Source organism: Typopeltis vanoorti, chromosome 6 (genome assembly GCF_054136105.1).
Source record: "Typopeltis vanoorti isolate ZY-2024b chromosome 6, IOZ_Tvanoo_1.0, whole genome shotgun sequence".
Lineage (NCBI taxonomy): Eukaryota > Metazoa > Arthropoda > Arachnida > Uropygi > Thelyphonidae > Typopeltis > Typopeltis vanoorti.
In genome coordinates, this window is record NC_143554.1 from 56,306,046 (window position 1) to 56,326,454 (window position 20,409).

A 20,409-nucleotide genomic window follows, 5' to 3' on the forward strand; every position below is an offset into this window, starting at 1 on the left:
GGAATGTGGGGTTGCAGTTACAAGGTTTTAAAACTTTTTGGATTTTTTGGGGAGATTGTAGTCATTGGCTAAGAAAGTGTTGAGAAGTTAGGATACTGTTATCAGAACTGATTAATTTTGCCCTGTTATATAGGGTTTTATAATCCTATATTGTTGGGAGAGAGTGAGTGACTGCTGGTGAATGTATCTACTTGTACGTGTGGATTTTCTGTGGATGGAGAATGCCAGGGATCCATCAGGCTGGAGTGTAATCAGAGTGTCTAGGAACAGGAGGCTGTTGTTTTCCTTTTCTAAGATAAACTGGATATTTAGATATGTTAAGAAAATGTGGAGCATATACAGGCCATGTGGTCAAATGGAGAACACATAATTTACGTGGCATATTCAGACAGGTGCATGAGCCTGCCCCAAATTTGGGAAGCACTCATCCTTAGATCTTCAGGCCCAACAGCCAAGACCACCCAATCTAGCCCACCAGAGGAAAGGGGGGTATTCAGGAATCTAGGCCTGACTTTGTTTGCATTTCTGCAGTGTCATTTGCACAGTTTCAGTATCTGCATGCACATGTTTCTGTGATCCCTGATGATGGCAATATAACATTGCTGAAACATAAGAAAGTATTAATTAAAGTTATTACAATTAATATTTTACTATATGTTGTTATTTCCTGAAAAATGTTAGCTATGAGTAACCAATGTATAAGTCTATCGACCAGAATTACTATTATCCATGGAGATTCCATTAAATGCAAGGACTGTCAATATGGCAAGCTGAATTTGAAGATATCCAGACAACTGAATAGATTAGGCCTTTTTTAAAACACTGCCCGGATAATAACGTTATCCCAAATTGTGTGAAATTGAAAAACACTAGTTTACTTCACCTAAGGCTCTATTGTATTTACAGGTGCACTAGCTTCGTTCTTTTATGGGAACAGATTGCCACCACTTGTGTTCTCCTGGCCAACACTAACAAAGCTATACATATGTTAGAAGAGGAGCTTGCCACAATGCTGAACATCAAGAAACATGAAAATCTGCTAAAAAAACTCAGCTTTCAAGTCTCAAATACCTCCTAACACAGTAGTAAACTTATTAATCTTTACCCCTCAAGCCAGAGGCAATAAGCAGACTTGCATGTGACCATAACTACATACCAGCACCTAAAAAAATCCTGCAGAAGAAATAATGATCCAAGTAGAATGAGGTATCATCAACCTTCCCAACCATATAGCAACAACATCAGACTAGATGTCACCATTGTATTCAATCACGGTAAACCACCAAAAAAAGCAACCTGTCAAGAAAAGAATTTGAAGCTCTGCAAGAAAGTGAAAACAACAACAGAATACTAATTACCAAAGTGGATAAGGGAAATGCCACAGTGGTTTTGAACCAATTAGATTACACAGGTAAGCTTGTGTAATCTAATTGGTTCTCCTTACTTCTAGATTGCACTACCTAGATTCTTATAGACTATGATCCAACCAATACACAGATCAGAACACTCCATAAGCTCCTTAAAAAAATTTACCTTTTTGTCTATGGAAACCACAAACAAACTAAAAGTGTATAACTCCAGGTTCCCCCCCCATATATGGACTACCAACCCCCCCAAATGTTAAAGCCATCTAAATGCACCCCCCTTCCTTCCCCTTCAGACCAGAGATTAGATTACTCAAGATCTATCACCACCATTCCATATATCTTGGGGCACATCCGAAAAAATGACAAAAATCCTAAGGAAATACAACCTTACAACCACTTAGACCATATAAAAAATTGGCATCCCTCATCTGCTCCACTAAAGACCAGCCACCTTCCCAAGACCTACCAGGTCCATTGCAGTTGCAAATTATCCTACTCAACCAATGTCAGAATTTCTGAACACAGGACTACATCCGGTTCCATCATTGCAGCTACTCAGGACTTGCTGACCATGTTTTGGACACCCACCATAGCAAATATAAATATGAGAGACTATTCCTCGAATCTGCCTCAGCCCTGAAAAACTTTCCAAACCTCAACAAATTTGGGTGTATGAAACTACCCCCAAATTTTATTCTGATGACAGCTTTCCCACACCCATTGGATGCAGTAAAGTTGTCATCAGAATAAAAGAATAAAATTTTGTACTGTACATTATGAAGACTGTGTCAATGCCATTAAGGTATTCTAATTGGATGAAACTTTTTTGTTGTTGGGAAGCTGCTAAACCTCAGATATAATGTAGTGGAAGTGGATATTGTTTCATTTTTTTGGAAGCTAAGAATGGTTTACATACCATTAGCTTACAAAAATGGGATACAAAGTTAAGAACATCAAAAGCCATTGAAATAAAAACACACTGCAATACTGTCAATGTCCACTGCTCCCAGATGATATTTGAGGTTTGGTAGCTCCTCAACACCAAAAAACTTTCAACTAATCAGAAATAGCACTGACAAGCCTAAATAATATACACTACAAAATTTTATTCTTTTATTCTAATGATGAATTTCCTGAAATGGCCTTACTTCACCCTGATTCCATTTCATCAATTTTATCTTTCATCATAGATTTTTATATCTTTATGTTTTACTTTCAATTCCTTTACATTCTTTTCTTATCCTTTATAGTTTTTACATTCTGGTTTTTAATCTTTTAATATTTTTCATTTTAAAATAAAATTTTGTACTGTACATTATGAAGGCTGTGTCAATGCCGTTAAGGTATTCTAATTGGATGAAACTTTTTTGTTGTTGGGAAGCTGCTAAACCTCAGATATAATGTAGTGGAAGTGGATATTATTTCATTATCCACTAATTCTATTAAATTAAATTCTACAAGTTTTATAATATATTTATTAATAATATCACATCATTCATTATGGGATTTATTATCATCTTTAATAGTATCCTTTTTTTATGCTTTTAACTCCTTTATTCATATTTGTTCATTCATAAAATAGTTTATAACTATTTTACCTATCACTAATATCATACTCATTCATCACCATCTGCAATCTCCATTCCAAATTTCAAAGTCTGCTATTTCTAAAAGAACAACAAAGGTAAGCAATATACAGGTAGTCCTCGACTTACGATGGGGTACGTTCCAACATCTCCGTTGTAAGTCGAGAACTTTTGTTAATTCTTGATTTGTTTGATTTCTGTTATAATATTTTCATAAATTAGAATTTCTATTTCAATTTCTATTTAACTTAAAACGGTTGAAAATGTATAAATTACATAAACATTTATAAATTATTTATTAGCACATATACATATAAAGACATAAATACAAAATTAAGAAAGAAAAAAATACATAAACACATATCAAAAATCACTATTTTTGATGTCTGTTAATTTCAGATTTTTTTTTCCATATCTTTTTTAAAAATTTCGGCAGTTTCAAAACCAGAACTAGCAGCTTCTCCCGTTATTCGTATGTTATGTAAGTTAAATAGGCTTTTGAATCGATAAAACCAACCTTTACTAGCGTTAAATGTACGCTCGCCATATTTATCTTCTTGTCGTTTCCTTAAATTGTCAAATAGGCTGCGTGCTTTTGTTTGAATCTTAAACAAACTGAGAGGAATATTCTTGTTGATTTGATCATCTATTCATATCATTAAAAGCTTCTCCATTTCATAAATTGGCCCTTCTCTTTTTTTTTTTGTTAAAATTGTACATTTCATATTAACTGCCCCTTTAGCTGCCCCTCCATTATTCTTGATTTATCTTTTATAATTGCTGAAACAGTTGAATGAGATAGTTTTTTTTCTCATGCTGCTTCACCAACTTTCTTTCCTTCGTCATATGCTTTAATTACCTTCATTTTAACATCTAAACTTAAAGCTTTCCTCGCCTTCTTTATTATGTTGGAATTGTGATCAGTAGTATTACTTCTCTTAATGGACATGATAGAGTTACGATGAGATACAAAAATTTCAATGAGAGAAATGAACACTTCGACAGATGATTAGCAACTAACTTGCCAAAGGCTGCGATAAGTTAGAAGTGGGCAAATCATAGCAGCGGCTATTGCGTATTGGTGATAGGCTTTGCTTGTCGACTAATGGCAACGCTGCAATGCGTATACAAAAGTAATGTGATATATGTATGTATATGCTGGCGGCAAAGTTAAATTAGAGAATTTTTAATAATAATTTTCGCCATCGTAAGTGCGAATCATTGTAAGTTGAGTCGTCATAAGTCAAGGACTACCTGTATATATGATCACTTAATTAAATTTTTATTTCATTTTTTAATTAAAAAATAAAGTTGCAGTCAAAAGACACATTCTGATTTAGGGTGCTCTTTACATAAAAGCTTTGCTTATCTCTGTTTATCATACTGTTATCATTTTAACATGAATTTGGATTATTTGGCTAAAGCCAAATAGTCCAAATATGCTTGTTCGGTAGAACATGAGAGGACAAGCCAACTATATGCAATAAAATTAAATGAAAGGCCAATTTCACATTTTATGTAAACAAGAAAAATGAGATGATGGATCAAGCACTAACTTGCAGAAGATGGTGAAGGTACTCCAGCTAATGGAACAGGTTGAGAAAGAGCTTGCAGATTAGCTAAAGTAGTAGTAAATAACTGGCCACTGGAAGCAACTAACTGGACAACTTGGTTACCTGCTAAGTGGCTCACTGGTATGGTAATTACTTGTTGAGTGGCAACACCTGAAACAGATGCATATTTTTATTTTGTAAGATATCCTATTATTTGGCATATTGATATTTTATTTCATAACATTATACAAGATATTGATTATAACTTAGTAATTAATGTACTGAGTGACTCATTTATTAAATAAGTATATACTTATGATTACCACTTGTGAAACAAAAAATAGTGCAGCTGTGAAAACAGACAAAATGTATTTTCTGCTTTTATATCTTTCAAAAGAAATTTCTATAAACAAACAAAGTTTTAATTATGGTTGTTGATAGTACTACTTATATGGTATAAGAGGATAAAAATTTTCTCCAATCTCATGATACAATTTGTGTGAATCCAGGGATGATTCCTGGAGTCTGTAGATATTGAGAAATACTTTGGAATATTATTGAATGAGATTAAGCAACTAGAATTCTAGGAGGAATACAGTCATGAGTAAAATTATTATGGGATGAAGAAGCAGCTAAAAAATTCTGAAATGTGAAAAGGCTATTCCAGTGTTTCATTTTTTTTTTCCTTTCTAGTTACTTCAGAGGGTATCTAAAGAATTATCCTTATCAAAGCTTTCACTCTTTTTCTTCTTCTATAACTTCATTTATTTTGGGTATAATTATAAATGATATAAGGATGCAGAGGATGGGAATAGACAGTATATAGGTTAGATGGATCAGAGATTGGCTCTCTGAATGATACCAGCAGGATGTGTATGATGGAGCGGTGCCTCAAAAAAGAAGGGTAACCAGTGGTGTGCTCCAGGGTTCTGTTCTTGGGTCCCCTGCTATTTAACTTGTTTGTAAACGATATATCATGTGGACTGACTGGGGATCTTCAGTTACTTGCTGATGATGCAAAGTTTGGAAGAATTATAAGTAGCACTGCTGATGCTGAATCCCTTCAGGAAGATTTAAATAGACTTTTTACTTGGACAAAAGAGTGGGGGTTGTAGTTTTAATACCAATAAGTGCAAGGTGTTGCATTTTGGAGTGCAAAAAATAAGGCTGTGTACTACAGGAAGTGGATGAGATTAGAGATTTGAGAATGATGGTTGACAGTAGACTAAAGTTTAGAGGGCATATTGCTAGGGTTGCACATCGTAGTGCTGCTATGATAAGAAGTACTCTAACATGCATGGATAAGGAAGTGGTTGTGCCAATGTTTACAGCACTTTTCAGACCACACTTCGACTATTGTGTTCAGATCTTGTCACCTGGTTTTCAATGTGATGTGGAGACATCAGAGACGGGTGACTAAGACAATATCAGGAGTTTGGAATGCTGGCTATGGAGAGAAGTTGAAGAGATGTGGATTGCAGAGTTTGGTGGATAGGAGGAAGAGAGGTGATATGATAGAGATGTTTAAGTTAGTGACAGGATTTTATCAGATGAATCCAGAGGAGTATATGCAAAGAGTAGAAGGTGAGAGGGGAAGAACCAGAGGTCATTCCTGGACGTTATGTAAAAGTGTGGTGAAGAAGGGTGTGAGAAGTAGATTTTTTACATGGAGAATTGTCAGTGATGCATTACCAACACACTGCCAGAATGTGTTGTTAATGCAAGGAGTGTTAAGGACTTTAAGATTCTATATCATAAATATGTTGTCAGTTGAATGACCCTCCCTTGATGAGTCTGTCGACTCCATGGATGGTGTTGTTGGATTCTGAATATACAGAGATTAGAGTAATTATTATTTGGTTCAGAATCCAACATGATCTTCCATCACAAAGGCCAGACTTGTAAATATTATTTAATGTAAACAACTTATTTTACAATTTAATATTCATATAACTACTTTAATTTTGTCTAATATCTAATTATTTAATCAAAGATATATGTATTAATAATGAAAATATTGTATTTAAATATTATTAAGTTTATTTTATTTATTGCTATATTAATATAAGAACTTGTATTTGATAATTTAACTGCGCATTAATTAAAATGTAAATATTCTCTATTTATTCCTACTTGTAGAAGTTCAACGTTATGCAATAGCTCAATTTTATTATATTTTGTTTGGTTGTCATGGAGACGTATGTAAGCAAGCAAGCACGAGTTGGAACACCATGTGAGGAGAATGTTGAAAACTTATTGAAAACAGTTTTAGTAAAAAGAGATCACGAGAACAATTTAGGCAGGAAGAATGGATATAAAAAGGAAGAACGCTGGAAATTATTATTATTGAAAGAGATTAGATAGATTATTACGAGAGAGAGAGAAAGGAGAGGATTGGCATTAGGTTGGAATCGAAGTATTCGGCATTCGGGAATCACAGTACGATAATAGCGAGTTGGCAAGTCACTCAAGCAGCTAAATAAAGTCTACTAGTCGAGAGGCGGTTAGCTAATAAGTTGTAGAATAACAATTATAGTTACGGAAGACAGCTGAGTGACTACTAAATAGACTAGCAATACTTGAGGTGAGATTTAATTTAATAGGGCCGACCTGTCAAGGACACACAGAATCTTGAAATAAAGCATCGAGTAACTAGAGAATAGTAGAGGCTGTAAAATTGAAGTTTACCGATAGCTGTGTTTAGAATTGTAGTGTCTAAAGAATTAATTGAATGCCAGAAGAGTGAACAACTGTGCATATAAAACCTCAAGATAAGGAATTATTGTGTATTGCCTTAATTCATGAGTGATTAGTAGTACTTCATGCAAGAACATTTGTTTATGTGAATAGTGACCGGTGATTAATTCAGTTATTGCTTAGAAGATTTATTTAATGAGTGCCGTATACTGCTTAAGTGTTTACAGTTATAAAAAGTGTTTAAGTATAAGTAGATGAAGATAGAAGATTATCGGTAAGATTATTCCCACCACTAATATTCCTATACAGAGAAGTGTGTGAGTTTCATCCTAGAATTTCCTTATGTTAACAGCAACTATTGTGAAGATTAGCTGAAGTGTAAATTTAAAAATGTTTGCTTGTAAAGTGGTGTTACTGTGATTTTATTGTATTTGGAACTTAAGGAACTGTGAGAAGACTGTATTAGAGACAACGAATTTACCTTTGTCTGAGTCTGTATGATTGAACTTATCAGAGAAGCTAAAATGTTTGTGATATCTTAATTACTGATTTGATTTTAAGTGTGTAATTTGTGATTCTAAAATTAAATGTTTGTTTTTGTTAATCAAAGGTTGTATTTTGCCTGAATCTCTTTTACTGCACCATTCATAAAATATTCAAACCAAAGCGGGTAAATTAAGTAAGTTAAATATACTCAGCCAATATATATAATATTAACACCTAAAAGGAGAGATAGTTGTGAGTTGGTTTATCTTCAATTCTTGAACTAATTCAGATATAAAGTGGTGCAGTCTTTAAATATAAATTTTCTTTATATTTGAATTAGAAATCAACTAGTAACCTTCTATTTTGTTAAGAACATCATAGTAAATAACATGTCGGATCCAAGGTATAGATAAGACGAAGTAGGATCCAACAAAATGGCGCAGTTGGAAGGATTTGAATTCACTAACAAAGATTGTGATATTAAGTATTAGATTTTGTAATAGTAAAGAGAATTTAAAGTAAATTAAGTGAATCAAGTGAATTGGTTGTAAACTAGAATCAGGCAAACTGAGAAATTATTTTAGAATTCTATTTTTTTTTTTAAAGTTATTGTTAATAGATTAATATGGCAGTTTCATCAACTTCTAAAATGGAAGATTGTGAATTTTTTTGTACAGTGAACCCACAACAGGTTTTTCCCCAGTTTTCAGGTGAAGAATCAGATGATGTACTCTCTTTTTTTACTTATGTTGAAAGACTTAGGGAAACAGCTAACTGGATTGATTTCCAATTGCTTATATTATTAAGAAGTAAATTGATTGGCAAGCAAAATCTTTTTTGTACTCATCTCCAGTGCTGAAAGAGACTTTAGATTAACAAAAATTTAAAGATAACTTGATTTCACAGTTCTCAAAATTAAGAAGTATTGGTCCAAACTTATGGAAGTTACAGAGAGTCTAACAAAAAGATAAAGAAACTGTTACTGATTTTCACAATCGTTTATTGACACTAGCCAACAGTTTAAATGTGACTAATGAGGATAAACCACACTTAGATTGGGCTGTATTCCAACAATTTAGACAAGGTGTTAGGCAAGAATTAAGAGAAACAGCCTATAAGAAGAAAATTTCCACCTTAGAAGAGTGTCTCAAAAGTGTCAAGGAAAAAAGAACAAATGTTAGGAGACCTTTATCCCTCATCCAGCGTAGGTCTTGTAAATGTTGTAAATAAGACTGATTGTTCCTTGAACCAATCTGAAGTTGAAAAGAAAAATAAGGATGAAAAAGGAAAAGGAAAGAATATTGGAGAAAGTCCAAGTAGTATTAATTGCATAACTGAAAGTAAAGAGCAATTTGACAAAAGGCTGATGACAGAAGTGCAAACCCTAATTCACCAGGAAGTAAATAAGTTAAATCAGCCAATAATGGATAGTCTTAATGAGGTTGTGAGACAATTATCAGCTATTACTTTGAAGTCGCAAGAAAACCAAAACCCCACAACTGATAAAATTAATGAGATAATTAAACATGAAGTGGAAAAACAAAATAAACCCATTTTAGCTAGTCTAGATAAGGCAATTCAAGGACTAGATAATGTTAAACAACAGATGTCTATTGTCCCTCAACCTAAGACAGAGATAAAACATAGAGATCCTCCCAAATGTTATAATTGCAACAAAGTTAGACATTATGCCAGGAATTGTTTCTATAACAAAGGAAACTACTCTAATAGCAGATGGGACTTGAAGTTTGGATACAAACCCCACAGAAGAAATAATGGAATTCAGAAACACCAAGCACCTAATGAAAGAATGATGAGAGTTAGAGGAGAAATCCTAGGTTCTAAATGTAATATTTTGTTTGATACAGGATGTAATGCTTCAACTATTAGAAAGGACTATCTCCAAGGTATAAGACATAAATTAAGGAATAATATTGCCAAACTTAGACAACCTGTAAAAATTACTACTCTTTCAGATCCAAACTTCGTAACGTATGAAAAGATTCGAGCAAGAATCTACCTACCAGAATTTAAACTAAGTGTCTGGCAGGACTTACTTACCATCCCCTCAACCGCTGACATAAGCTCCCATATCATATTGGGAACAAATTTCTTAGAAAGATATCAGTTCTCCTGTGATTTTTTTAAAAGGGAAGTATGCCTAATGGGCAGGAAAATAAGTGTCAGAACAAATGGCAATTATATGCATAATAGAACAAGGAGGCAGAAAGAAAGGTTTCATGTACCTGAGAAAGGATTTGCCCCAAATAAAGTGGAGCTGTCTGTAACTGAACCAACTGTGGAGGATAGTAATACACAGTCTGTTATGCCTTATCTACCAGAATCAAAATGTAACACTGATGAACATTCTCAACAACTGATAGCCAAACCTGAACCTGAAGTTATCAATAAGGAACAAACAACAGTTGAGGTAAATTGCATCAGGGTGACTAGTCTATATAACAGAAAACAAGATTTGTATCTTAAAAGGACATTCCCACATAATAAATATAAAATACATTTAGTTACTAGTGTATGGAGCAAGAGGAATCCAAGAGAAAAAGTAAAAGAAAGTAAGTGCACAAACTGGAATAGTAGGTGTGGAAACTATATAAGATCTCATGGAGAAAATATAAGATCTGATTCTTCCACATATGTGAAAAATTTTTCTTTAAAGAAAAATTTTTCAAAGGAAGAGTAAGCCTTTGTTGGATTCTGAATATATAGAGATTAGAGTAATTATTATTTGGTTCAGAATCCAACATGATCTTCCATCACAAAGGCCAGACTTGTAAATATTATTTAATGTAAACAACTTATTTTACAATTTAATATTCATATAACTACTTTAATTTTGTCTAATATCTAATTATTTAATCAAAGATATATGTATTAATAATGAAAATATTGTATTTAAATATTATTAAGTTTATTTTATTTATTGCTATATTAATATAAGAACTTGTATTTGATAATTTAACTGCGCATTAATTGAAATGTAAATATTCTCTATTTATTCCTACTTGTAGAAGTTCAACGTTATGCAATAGCTCAATTTTATTATATTTTGTTTGGTTGTCATGGAGACGTATGTAAGCAAGCAAGCACGAGTTGGAACACCACGTGAGGAGAATGTTGAAAGCTTATTGAAAACAGTTTTAGTAAAAAGAGATCACGAGAACAATTTAGGCAGGAAGTATGGATATAAAAAGGAAGAACACTGGAAATTATTATTATTGAAAGAGATTAGATAGATTAGTACGATAATAGCGAGTTGGCAAGTCACTCAAGCAGCTAAATAAAGTCTACTAGTCGAGAGGCGGTTAGCTAATAAGTTGTAGAATAACAATTATAGTTACGGAAGACAGCTGAGTGACTACTAAACAGACTAGCAATACTTGAGGTGAGATTTAATTTCAGGGCCGACCTGTCAAGGACACACAGAATCTTGAAATAAAGCATCGAGTAACTAGAGAATAGTAGAGGCTGTAAAATTGAAGTTTACCGATAGCTGTGTTTAGAATTGTAGTGTCTAAAGAATTAATTGAATGCCAGAAGAGTGAACAACTGTGCATATAAAACCTCAAGATAAGGAATTATTGTGTATTGCCTTAATTCATGAGTGATTAGTAGTACTTCATGCAAGAACGTTTGTTTATGTGAATAGTGACTGGTGATTAATTCAGTTATTGCTTAGAAGATTTATTTAATGAGTGCCGTATACTGCTTAAGTGTTTACAGTTATAAAAAGTGTTTAAGTATAAGTAGATGAAGATAGAAGATTATCAGTAAGATTATTCCAACCACTAATATTCCTATACAGAGAAGTGTGTGAGTTTCATCCTAGAATTTTCTTATGTTAACAGTAACTATTGTGAAGATTAGCTGAAGTGTAAATTTAAAATTGTTTGCTTGTAAAGTGGTGTTACTGCGATTTTATTGTATTTGGAACTTAAGGAACTGTGAGAAGACTGTATTAGAGACAATGAATTTACCTTTGTCTGAGTCTGTATGATTGAACTTATCAGAGAAGCTAAAATGTTTGTGATATCTTAATTACTGATTTGATCTTAAGTGTATAATTTGTGATTCTAAAATTAAATGTTTGTTTTTGTTAATCAAAGGTTGTATTTTGCCTGAATCTCTTTTACTGCACCATTCATAAAATATTCGAACCAAAGCGGGTAAGTTAAGTAAGTTAAATATTCTCAGCCAGTATATATAATAACAACTTATAAAGGAAGGGTAGTTGAGAGTTGGTTTATCTTCAATTTTTGAACTAATTCAGATATAGAGTGGCGCAGTCTTTAAATATAAATTTTCTCTATATTTGAGTTAAAAATCAACTTACAACCTATCAACTAGTTAAGAACATCATAATAACTATATATTGGATTCAAAGTATAGATTGAGAAGAAGTAGGAATCCAACAGTGTAATAATAATAATAATAATAATAATAATATTTTTTAATACTTTCTTCTTAGAATAGCTATTCTTTATATTCTAGTATATTTCTTGTTTATTTCCTCCTTCCCCCCCCCCCCATTTGGTTAATATATCTATTTTAGAAAAATACCAAATATTGATCTGAGAAATTTTGATGTTATTTATAAATATGTACATTTCTATCATTATGTGGAGCTAGTTTATGGTTAGTAATGACATAATTAACAAACACAGTGAAACTAGCTTTCCAATTGTATTTGTTTATATCTTTCTTTTTTTTTTTTTTAAAAGGTATCTGTTAGTTTAAGTCATCAAAAATGCCAATGTCTAATAGTTTTTTCTAATTTTTATTCACAAATTTCTCCATATATTTAATGGTTGTTTTTTTTATACTAGCATTTATGTCTCATGATATTAATATAGTCAATGTTACCCGCACGCACAGCAGTAACACTGCTATGTTATAGGTCTTGAAACTTCTCATGTGTGAAGGTGATATATTTTTTGTACTTAATTTGTCCATTTTCTATTAATCCGAATGGGCGCTCTATTTTATCTAGTATGTTGGTAGAATCGTCCACATTTGTTGGTCTGTTTGGCTGAGGTGGCAGAACTTTTGCCATATGTGCAGCAAGTTATGGGTTTGAATCTCATGACTTGCTGTAAGCATGGCAGGCTATTCGTGAATCTCTAAGAAGCAGATGAATTTCATTATTCTATGTGAGACCCTGCTTACTGGCATATGAAGAGGCCTGAAAAAGTTCCATGTTTGGTCTCTAAAACATGGTTCCAGAATTACTTAACTTTTAGCACATCAATTGTATTAATAATATATAATGGTTCAAGAGCTTTTGAGCCTGAGATTCATATACCACACACACACACAGTAATCTACCATTTATCCAACCTTCAAAACGATGACTCATCAATTAACTGACCCTTGCATGCCAGCAAACTTCTAGTACAGCAGCACTAATTATACTTCAATTACCCGACCATTCAATTATCAGAGCAGCAAACTGCCTTACTGATGTGGCCTACCTGACATAATTGAAGAAAGTTAAATGACTAAAGCCGAGGGCTAAGAAAATAGAAAGAACTATTTATTATTTGAATGCATGATTAGCTCATCTTCCTAGTAGACTTCATCAGGAATATAACACAGAAGTGAAAAAAAAAAAAAACTATATAGAGGACAACAGCTATAAATTAAGTTACAAATGGACTGCTAACATTTGAAGGCATTCTGGATCCCACAGCACTGTTGAGCATGTTCATGTGGGCATGATCTCTTGTACACCACACTTCAATGGCTGAGGAGTAATAATCAGAGAAGCTATAACTTGGGTTAGGATCAAGGTGAACTAGATTGAGGACAGTTTCTAGTGAATCAATAAATTTTCTTTCAAGCTCATCATAGCATCTAAAAATGTGTTCTGATTTATCCAAGTTCATTGGGCGAGTGGTAGAATCTTCATAGTTAGGGTTATCAGAATTAAGAATATGAATGGATAGAGCAGTGGTTCTAGTTCTGTCATAGGTAATGTCTCTCACACGTTCCTCTATATGCAGTTCAATAGATTTTTCATTCATCAGATCAAAATATGGTATATTGCAGTTACACTAAATCTGCATTTCTTTCACTCCTCTATCCAGACTCCATTCTTTGCTTGGTACAGAAAAACCAAAACATGACACATTAAAATATTTAAGGGTTTACTGTCTTTGGTGTAACTGCAATATACCATATTTTAGTCAGACAGAAATATCTATTGAACTACATACCGGACATTGAATTAGAACCGTTTACTTAATACCATGTTGTATTTCCTTTAGCCCAATTTACAGCAGATCCTCTTCAATTCCCTGCACATAGTTCGGTGAGATATGGGTTGGGAACAACCTTCATTAAATGCTTCGGTCAATTGCTGCACAAAGGAAATTTTGTTTGTCTATACAAGTTTTCTCAGACAATGGTGATCTCATTCCTGACAGGCTTTCTTAGGATCACAGTTATGCCTCTTAGACAAGCATGGTGGATTAATTTTCCACTGATAAAATACCTGGGATATCTCAAATTTTGAGAAACCAGTCAGTTCTGCTGTTTTCAAAATTGTGGCTCCAGCCAGATGGGCACCCACAATAAGGCCTTTATCAAACTCAGAAAGATCCTTTGTTTTTCTTATTCTGATCAACACTATTGATGATTACTAACCAGCAGCATTCTTAAACAGTAGCCTAGAACACATTAACACAAGGTATCTAGTATTTTGCATATATGCTGCTTAAGTGAAGTTTACATATATCAAGGTTTCAAATTCAGTGGTCAGTGTGTGTATATATAGAGGAACATGCGGGATACATCACCTGAGGACAGTTCTATTGAATCAATAGAAATGTCCTCAGTCCAGTCCACCTTAATACTAACTTCAGTTTTAGCCTCTTTGATTATTATTCCTCAACCATCCAACTGTGGTGTATAAGCGATCATATCCACATGAACATACTAAACAATACTGTGGAATCCAGAAATGCCTTCAAATGTCAGCAGTCCATTTGTAACTTAATTTATAGCTGTTGTCCCCTGGTATTGTATATATCGTATTCCTCTTTTTTCACTTCCATGCACCTAATGAAGTCTTCTAGGAAGATGAAACTAGTCATGCATTCAAATAATATATAGTTTTTTCTATTTCCTTATGGCTCAACTTTTGGCCATTTAAGTTACTTGAATATATATACATATACTTCTTATTTCTCATTCGTCAGATGACGAGCTGAGTTCCTAATTGAAGAAAAAATCTTTACCATCTGGCTCATCTATGGCCATTTCTGTCATCTTTTACTGAAGCTGATATTTCTGACATTTCCTTCAAAGACTGTAAAGAAGTTCTTTTTGGTTGTCTTCCTTCGGTGATTCTGTTCAAGGCAACATTTGGTAATCTCTAAGAAGAAATTTTCTAGAGGTGCCTAAACCATCTTAATTGTTGTTTAAGAATAATATCTATGATATTTTCTTTATAGTTTAATTCATGTTTGACTTGCTCATATGTTTTCTGTTTTGACCAGTGAGTCTTATTTATTTTTTTATTTATTATTATTATCCTAAGAGTCAAAGACTCATCTAGGAGGTCCCTTTGTCATACATGCAGCTCATCATACCTTGCCTTAAGCACATTCAAATTCTATGCAGACATTACACTCTCAGGCAATGCATTCCAATCATTCACAAATCTCCATACAAAAAAACCTGCTTCTAACAACTTTACTCACACCCTCCTTATACAGCTTCCAGGAATGACTTCATGTTCTTCTCTGATCTCCCACCATTTTATGAAAAAACCTCTTCAATGTCAATTCTATAACAGCTGCTTACCAACTTGTATGTCTCTAACATATCACCCCTTTTCCTCCTATCTACAACTCTGTAAATTGCATCTTCTCAACCGTTCTTCATATTGAACATTCCAGAGATAATATACTATCTTAATTAATTGCTTCTGGACCTTTCAACATCTCTTCGTCCTATTGAAAACCATGTGACCAAATCAGTACACAGTAATCCATGTGTGGCTTAATCAGAATCTTATGCAATGGAACAAGAATCTCCTTACTTCTCAAGTCAGTTCATCTGAGTTATTACCAGAATTTGTTTTGTTTTCCTCACAATTTTGGCAAAGTGTCACTTAAAGTTTAGATCCTAATCTACCATCACCCCCAAGATATCTTATTTCCTCCACCTTCAACAATATATCTGCATCAAGAGTAAATTCTGCTTCCCATCTTTGTTTCCCAAATTTTAAAACCTTACATTTTGCAGCACTGAACTGGCATCTCCACTCTCATGCCCATTCACTCAATCTATTCAAGTCTTCTTGTAAGGCCAGAACATCTGCTCTACTCCTCATAGTTTGTACCAATTTTACATCATCTGTACCAATGTGTAGATCTAGTCAAAATGTTATCAAAGAGATGTTGTTCAAAGTGTTCCATGAAGAAGGTTGGCAATGGTTAGAGAAATAGAACTGCCCATAGCTGTTCCTTCAATCTGCTAATATAATTTGCTTTGAAAGGTGAAATATCCAGGGTGTATAACAAAATCAGATAGTTTAACAATATCCAATGGAAATTCTTGTTGGAGTAGTTCAATGGTGTCTGATAAAGGAATATTAGTAAACAAAGATGTTGGAAGTTTATTTTCCACTTGGTTAGACTATAATAAATTTAGTTTAATTCTTTATCCGAGTAAGCAAACAAAGTTTGCACCTGAAGTATCTTCAGGACTGAGGCAACTCATAGTAAAGGTGGACCAAGCTCTCATCACTCCTTGTCTCAGTATCTCCCTTAATGCAAAGCACATCTCCTTGCGGACATGTATAATGCTATGCATTAAGGGAAGGGCCACACAGGGTCGTGGCCCAGCCAGTGGGTCTGGATCCCACTGACGAGCCCTCAATAAAGGTTGAAACCGGTCTGGGTAGTGGCCCTTCCCTTAATGCATAGCATTATACATGTCTGCAAGGAGATGTGCTTTGCATTATGGGAGATACTGAGACAAGGAGTGATGAGATCTTGATCCACCTTTACTACGAGTTGCCTCAGTCCTGAAGATACTTCAGGTGCAAACTTTGCTTACACTTGGATAAAGGATTAAACTAAATTTATTATAGTCTAACCAAATGGAAAATAAACTTCCCACATTTTTCTCTAAATCCAGAGTAATTTAATAATAAGGTGGTACACCTTTTGGCAACTCGTATAAGTAAATATGACCTCTCCATTGCTTCTGCCTTAGTATCACCACTTCTGGGTCTGGCTCCCACTGACGAGACCTCAATAAAGGTCGAAACCGGTCTGGGTAGTGGCTCTTCCCTCAATGCATAGCATTATATATATATATATCTGCAAGGAGATGTCCTTTGCATTATGGGAGATACCGAGATAAGGAGTGATGAGAGCTTGGTCCACCTTTACTACGAGTTACTTCAGTCCTGAAGATACTTCAGGCACAAACTTTGTTTGCTTACACTTGGATAAAGGATTAAACTAAATTTATTATAGTAAACAAAGATAGAATATCTAAGACGATAACATTGGAAGGGTTTAGATGAAGATTGCAAATTTTGTTTTAAAAAGCAAAAGTGTTTTTTATATAGGTTGAAGATCTAGTAAAGATAGGAAGTAAATCAGATAGGTATTTAGATAACTTATAAATCAGACATCCTATTCAACCAACAAGTCTTATTGGAATATCGGCATATGGACTTTGGGTAAACCATATAACCTAGGTGAACATCCATGGTAGGTTTTAAACTTTTTCTTTTGCTTTCCTCCCAAATAGAAATATTCATATTCATCATATACATTAACAATAAGAGAATTAAGATTATTCATCTGGCTACCACTAGGTTCAGAAGAAAGAAATCTATAAGTAGAATAGTCTCAAAGTAATAATAGTGACATTTTGCTATCATATTCTCATTTATCTTGTACAACCACAGCCTTTCCTTTGTCTCTGCTAGAGTAATAATAAAATTCTTGTTTTCCTTCAATGACTTCAGAGCTTTAATTTCAGAAAGAGAAAGATCAGAATGAGAAGGTTTAGCATCAAAAAGAATTTTTGCACATTTGAACCAAATCTTGTTAGCTGTTTTAGCAGGTAAATGATGGAAGGCCTCTATCTATGCTGTGAAAAAATTTATACAGCCATGGATAGCTCTCTGTCCCTGCCCTTGGTGAATTATGATTATAGGGTGTCCCATAAATTTGTAAATATTTCAATAATTCATAAAAATCAGAAAAACTGGCATATTAGAGCGCAGCTTGCATGAAAGTGAATTGCAAGGCAGAGGATTTCTTTCGGTGGGAAAAAAAAAATTTTAGTTCAAATTTCACTGATAGAGGGTGACCCCAGTGATGACAGTCAGAATGGCATTGAAAACTTATTTATTCATATACAGGAAACCTGTTACATATCACTACAGTAATTGTTCAATGTGTCTGCTGGCACAAGATATTATATGCTGCAAGTAAGTGAGAATGCCACTTATAGAAGCGTGGAGCATATCCAGTTGGATGCAAGTAACTTCATGCAAATGGCATCTTTTAAAATCAGCTAAGGAAGATGGGCTGCTCAGTTAATGAAATGTGGTAGCCATTTCATCAGTTAACCAGTTGTGCATGTCTTGTATTCTGTCTTTCAATGGCTTGTTTGTTTCATACTGATGATGTACTGTTATTTTCAGCAAGAAATATTTGTGCTACTTTCTTTAAAATTATTTACTCTGTCTGATGTCTATGTTCTTTTGATCAATTAAGCTTCCATAATACTTTCATATTTCTCTAACTTTAAAATGTGGAAGCATGCCAGCAGCTCAAAAAATGACAGCTAAGCTTAAAAAAAAACTGCCAGTAATTCTTGATGTATTTCTAATCCATGACCGACATGAGTGGATCATGGATTAGAAATATTAATGCACCATAAGTTTGCAATAACATACAAAAGATTTATATTTATTGTATAAATTTTTCTCTATTCAAAACAAACATATATAGTCATTTTTATTTTCTGTAAAAAAGTAAAATGTATTAAAAATTTTGCTAATTGATATTATTAGGTATACCTGATGAGGTAGGAATCAGAAGCTGTGCTCCCTGAATACCCTGAACTGGCTGTCCACCAGAAGCAAGGATAAAATGTGGTGCAGTTACTTGGGGCTATAAAATAAGTTTTAGATCTTGAAATAAATATAACTGCACTTGAAAAATTCAAAAAATTCTCCTATAAATATGTTTTTTTTTTTTTAATAACTATAATAAGAAATTTCATTCTACTTTTTCTGTTCTAGTAAAAAAAAAAAAAAAAGGTTTCCAGTCACTTGCAAAAATTCATACTGGATACCTGATACTTAAGATTTCTTCAGTATGATGTAACTATTAAAGAAATGTCAGAGCAGAAATTTTTTAAGTAATGTTCAAATTCCGGACTTGGTATATCTACCAAAACTTTGAATTTGCTTCTCCAAACACTTGCTAGAGAAGAGCCTTACTAGTCATGAGTAAACAGGTGAATTTTCTAGAAGGTAAAGTTATTTTTTTGTATAAAATACTTTACTGGTCTCATACTGCAATAAAGTATAAAGTGCAGGAAATGTGTCATTTATAGCTCACTAGCCAGAAGTGGCCTGATAACATTAAGTAAAAATATCAAAACCATGAAATTATAAGCATATATCCAAATGCTCCGAGCCAAAGTAGTGCATGCAACAAACATTAAACATATGTGATGGATATCTGCTATATTGTTTGTTACTTTCATTTCAAAATATTCTAATTTCTGTATCACTATCATCATACACTTTTCTTTGTATGAAATCAAACAAAACTAAAACTGGAATTATCATGCGATCCTCTTCACTGTTTATTGCAAATCTGTATATCATCTATAAGGGTAGAATTAAATTTTCATATCTTTCTTCAAATCTTTTTAATAACACCAAAAATGCCACATACTCTCAAGGGGGTGCAGCATGTCAGGAATATTATGATGGTACTAAATGAAAAACTTACATCATAATACACACATCATAACTTCCTATCAACAATTTTCCTCCAAATCAATCTGTTGGTGGTGTGTTTCAGGATTTGTTCCATAGCTGACTTTTCGTTGTTTGCCCTGGTTCCCTGACGAAAACAACGGGGACCTTGTTTAACTGGGAAACACTCCAGCCAGCATGAAAATATGTCATGTTGTTTAAGCTTTAAGTTATATTATGGTTTAAGCCAATAAGAATATAATTTGGTCAGTAAATCTGAATTGCCAGCCCATCCTCATTTTTTCCGGATGCAGGTAGATTCCTAACAGGGTGCACCATGGACATTATGTCAGAAGTCCTGGTCGGTTCTCTGCATTCCTTTAAAGGCTATGTTGAGGTTTCCTCTCAGTTATACAGCTTTGATCCTTAAGCACCCCATACAGCAGACCATGAACCAGCAAACATGTCATAGCAAATGTTTGCTTCCATTGTTGTTTCATGTTTTTTTGTCTATTCACGTATTTCTCCTAATGATGTGAAACAAAAGAACATTCATTAAACTAACAGAGTAGTCTATAAAATTACGGCTAGTTTGTTCATAAGAGTAATACTGTTGAAAGTTGAAAAAAATATTTCTCATGTGTCCTCTCTCCACTGAGGCAATGCAATAAATAAATTGCATCAATATCAGATTTTCACTTTACAACAAATAGTTGAGAAATCATGGGAATATAACA

At 33.6% G+C, this 20,409-nt stretch overlaps 1 protein-coding gene across 4 annotated transcripts in view; it reads right to left on the minus strand.

Annotated features, from left to right (window-relative positions):
* pdm3 (POU-domain protein pdm3) overlaps positions 1–20,409 on the minus strand; it is a 442,629-nt gene that overhangs the window by 269,564 nt on the left and 152,656 nt on the right. For all 4 annotated transcript variants that reach the window (XR_016548447.1, XR_016548448.1, XM_090394167.1 and 1 more), the window contains 2 exons: positions 18,761–18,854; positions 4,510–4,677 (listed from right to left, as the gene is read on the minus strand). Coding sequence is in view for 2 of the 4 variants with exons in the window: in XM_090394167.1 (XP_090250293.1) it covers positions 4,510–4,677; positions 18,761–18,854 (262 nt within the window). In the remaining 2 variants the exon portion in view is untranslated. The remainder of the gene's footprint in view (positions 1–4,509; positions 4,678–18,760; positions 18,855–20,409) is intronic.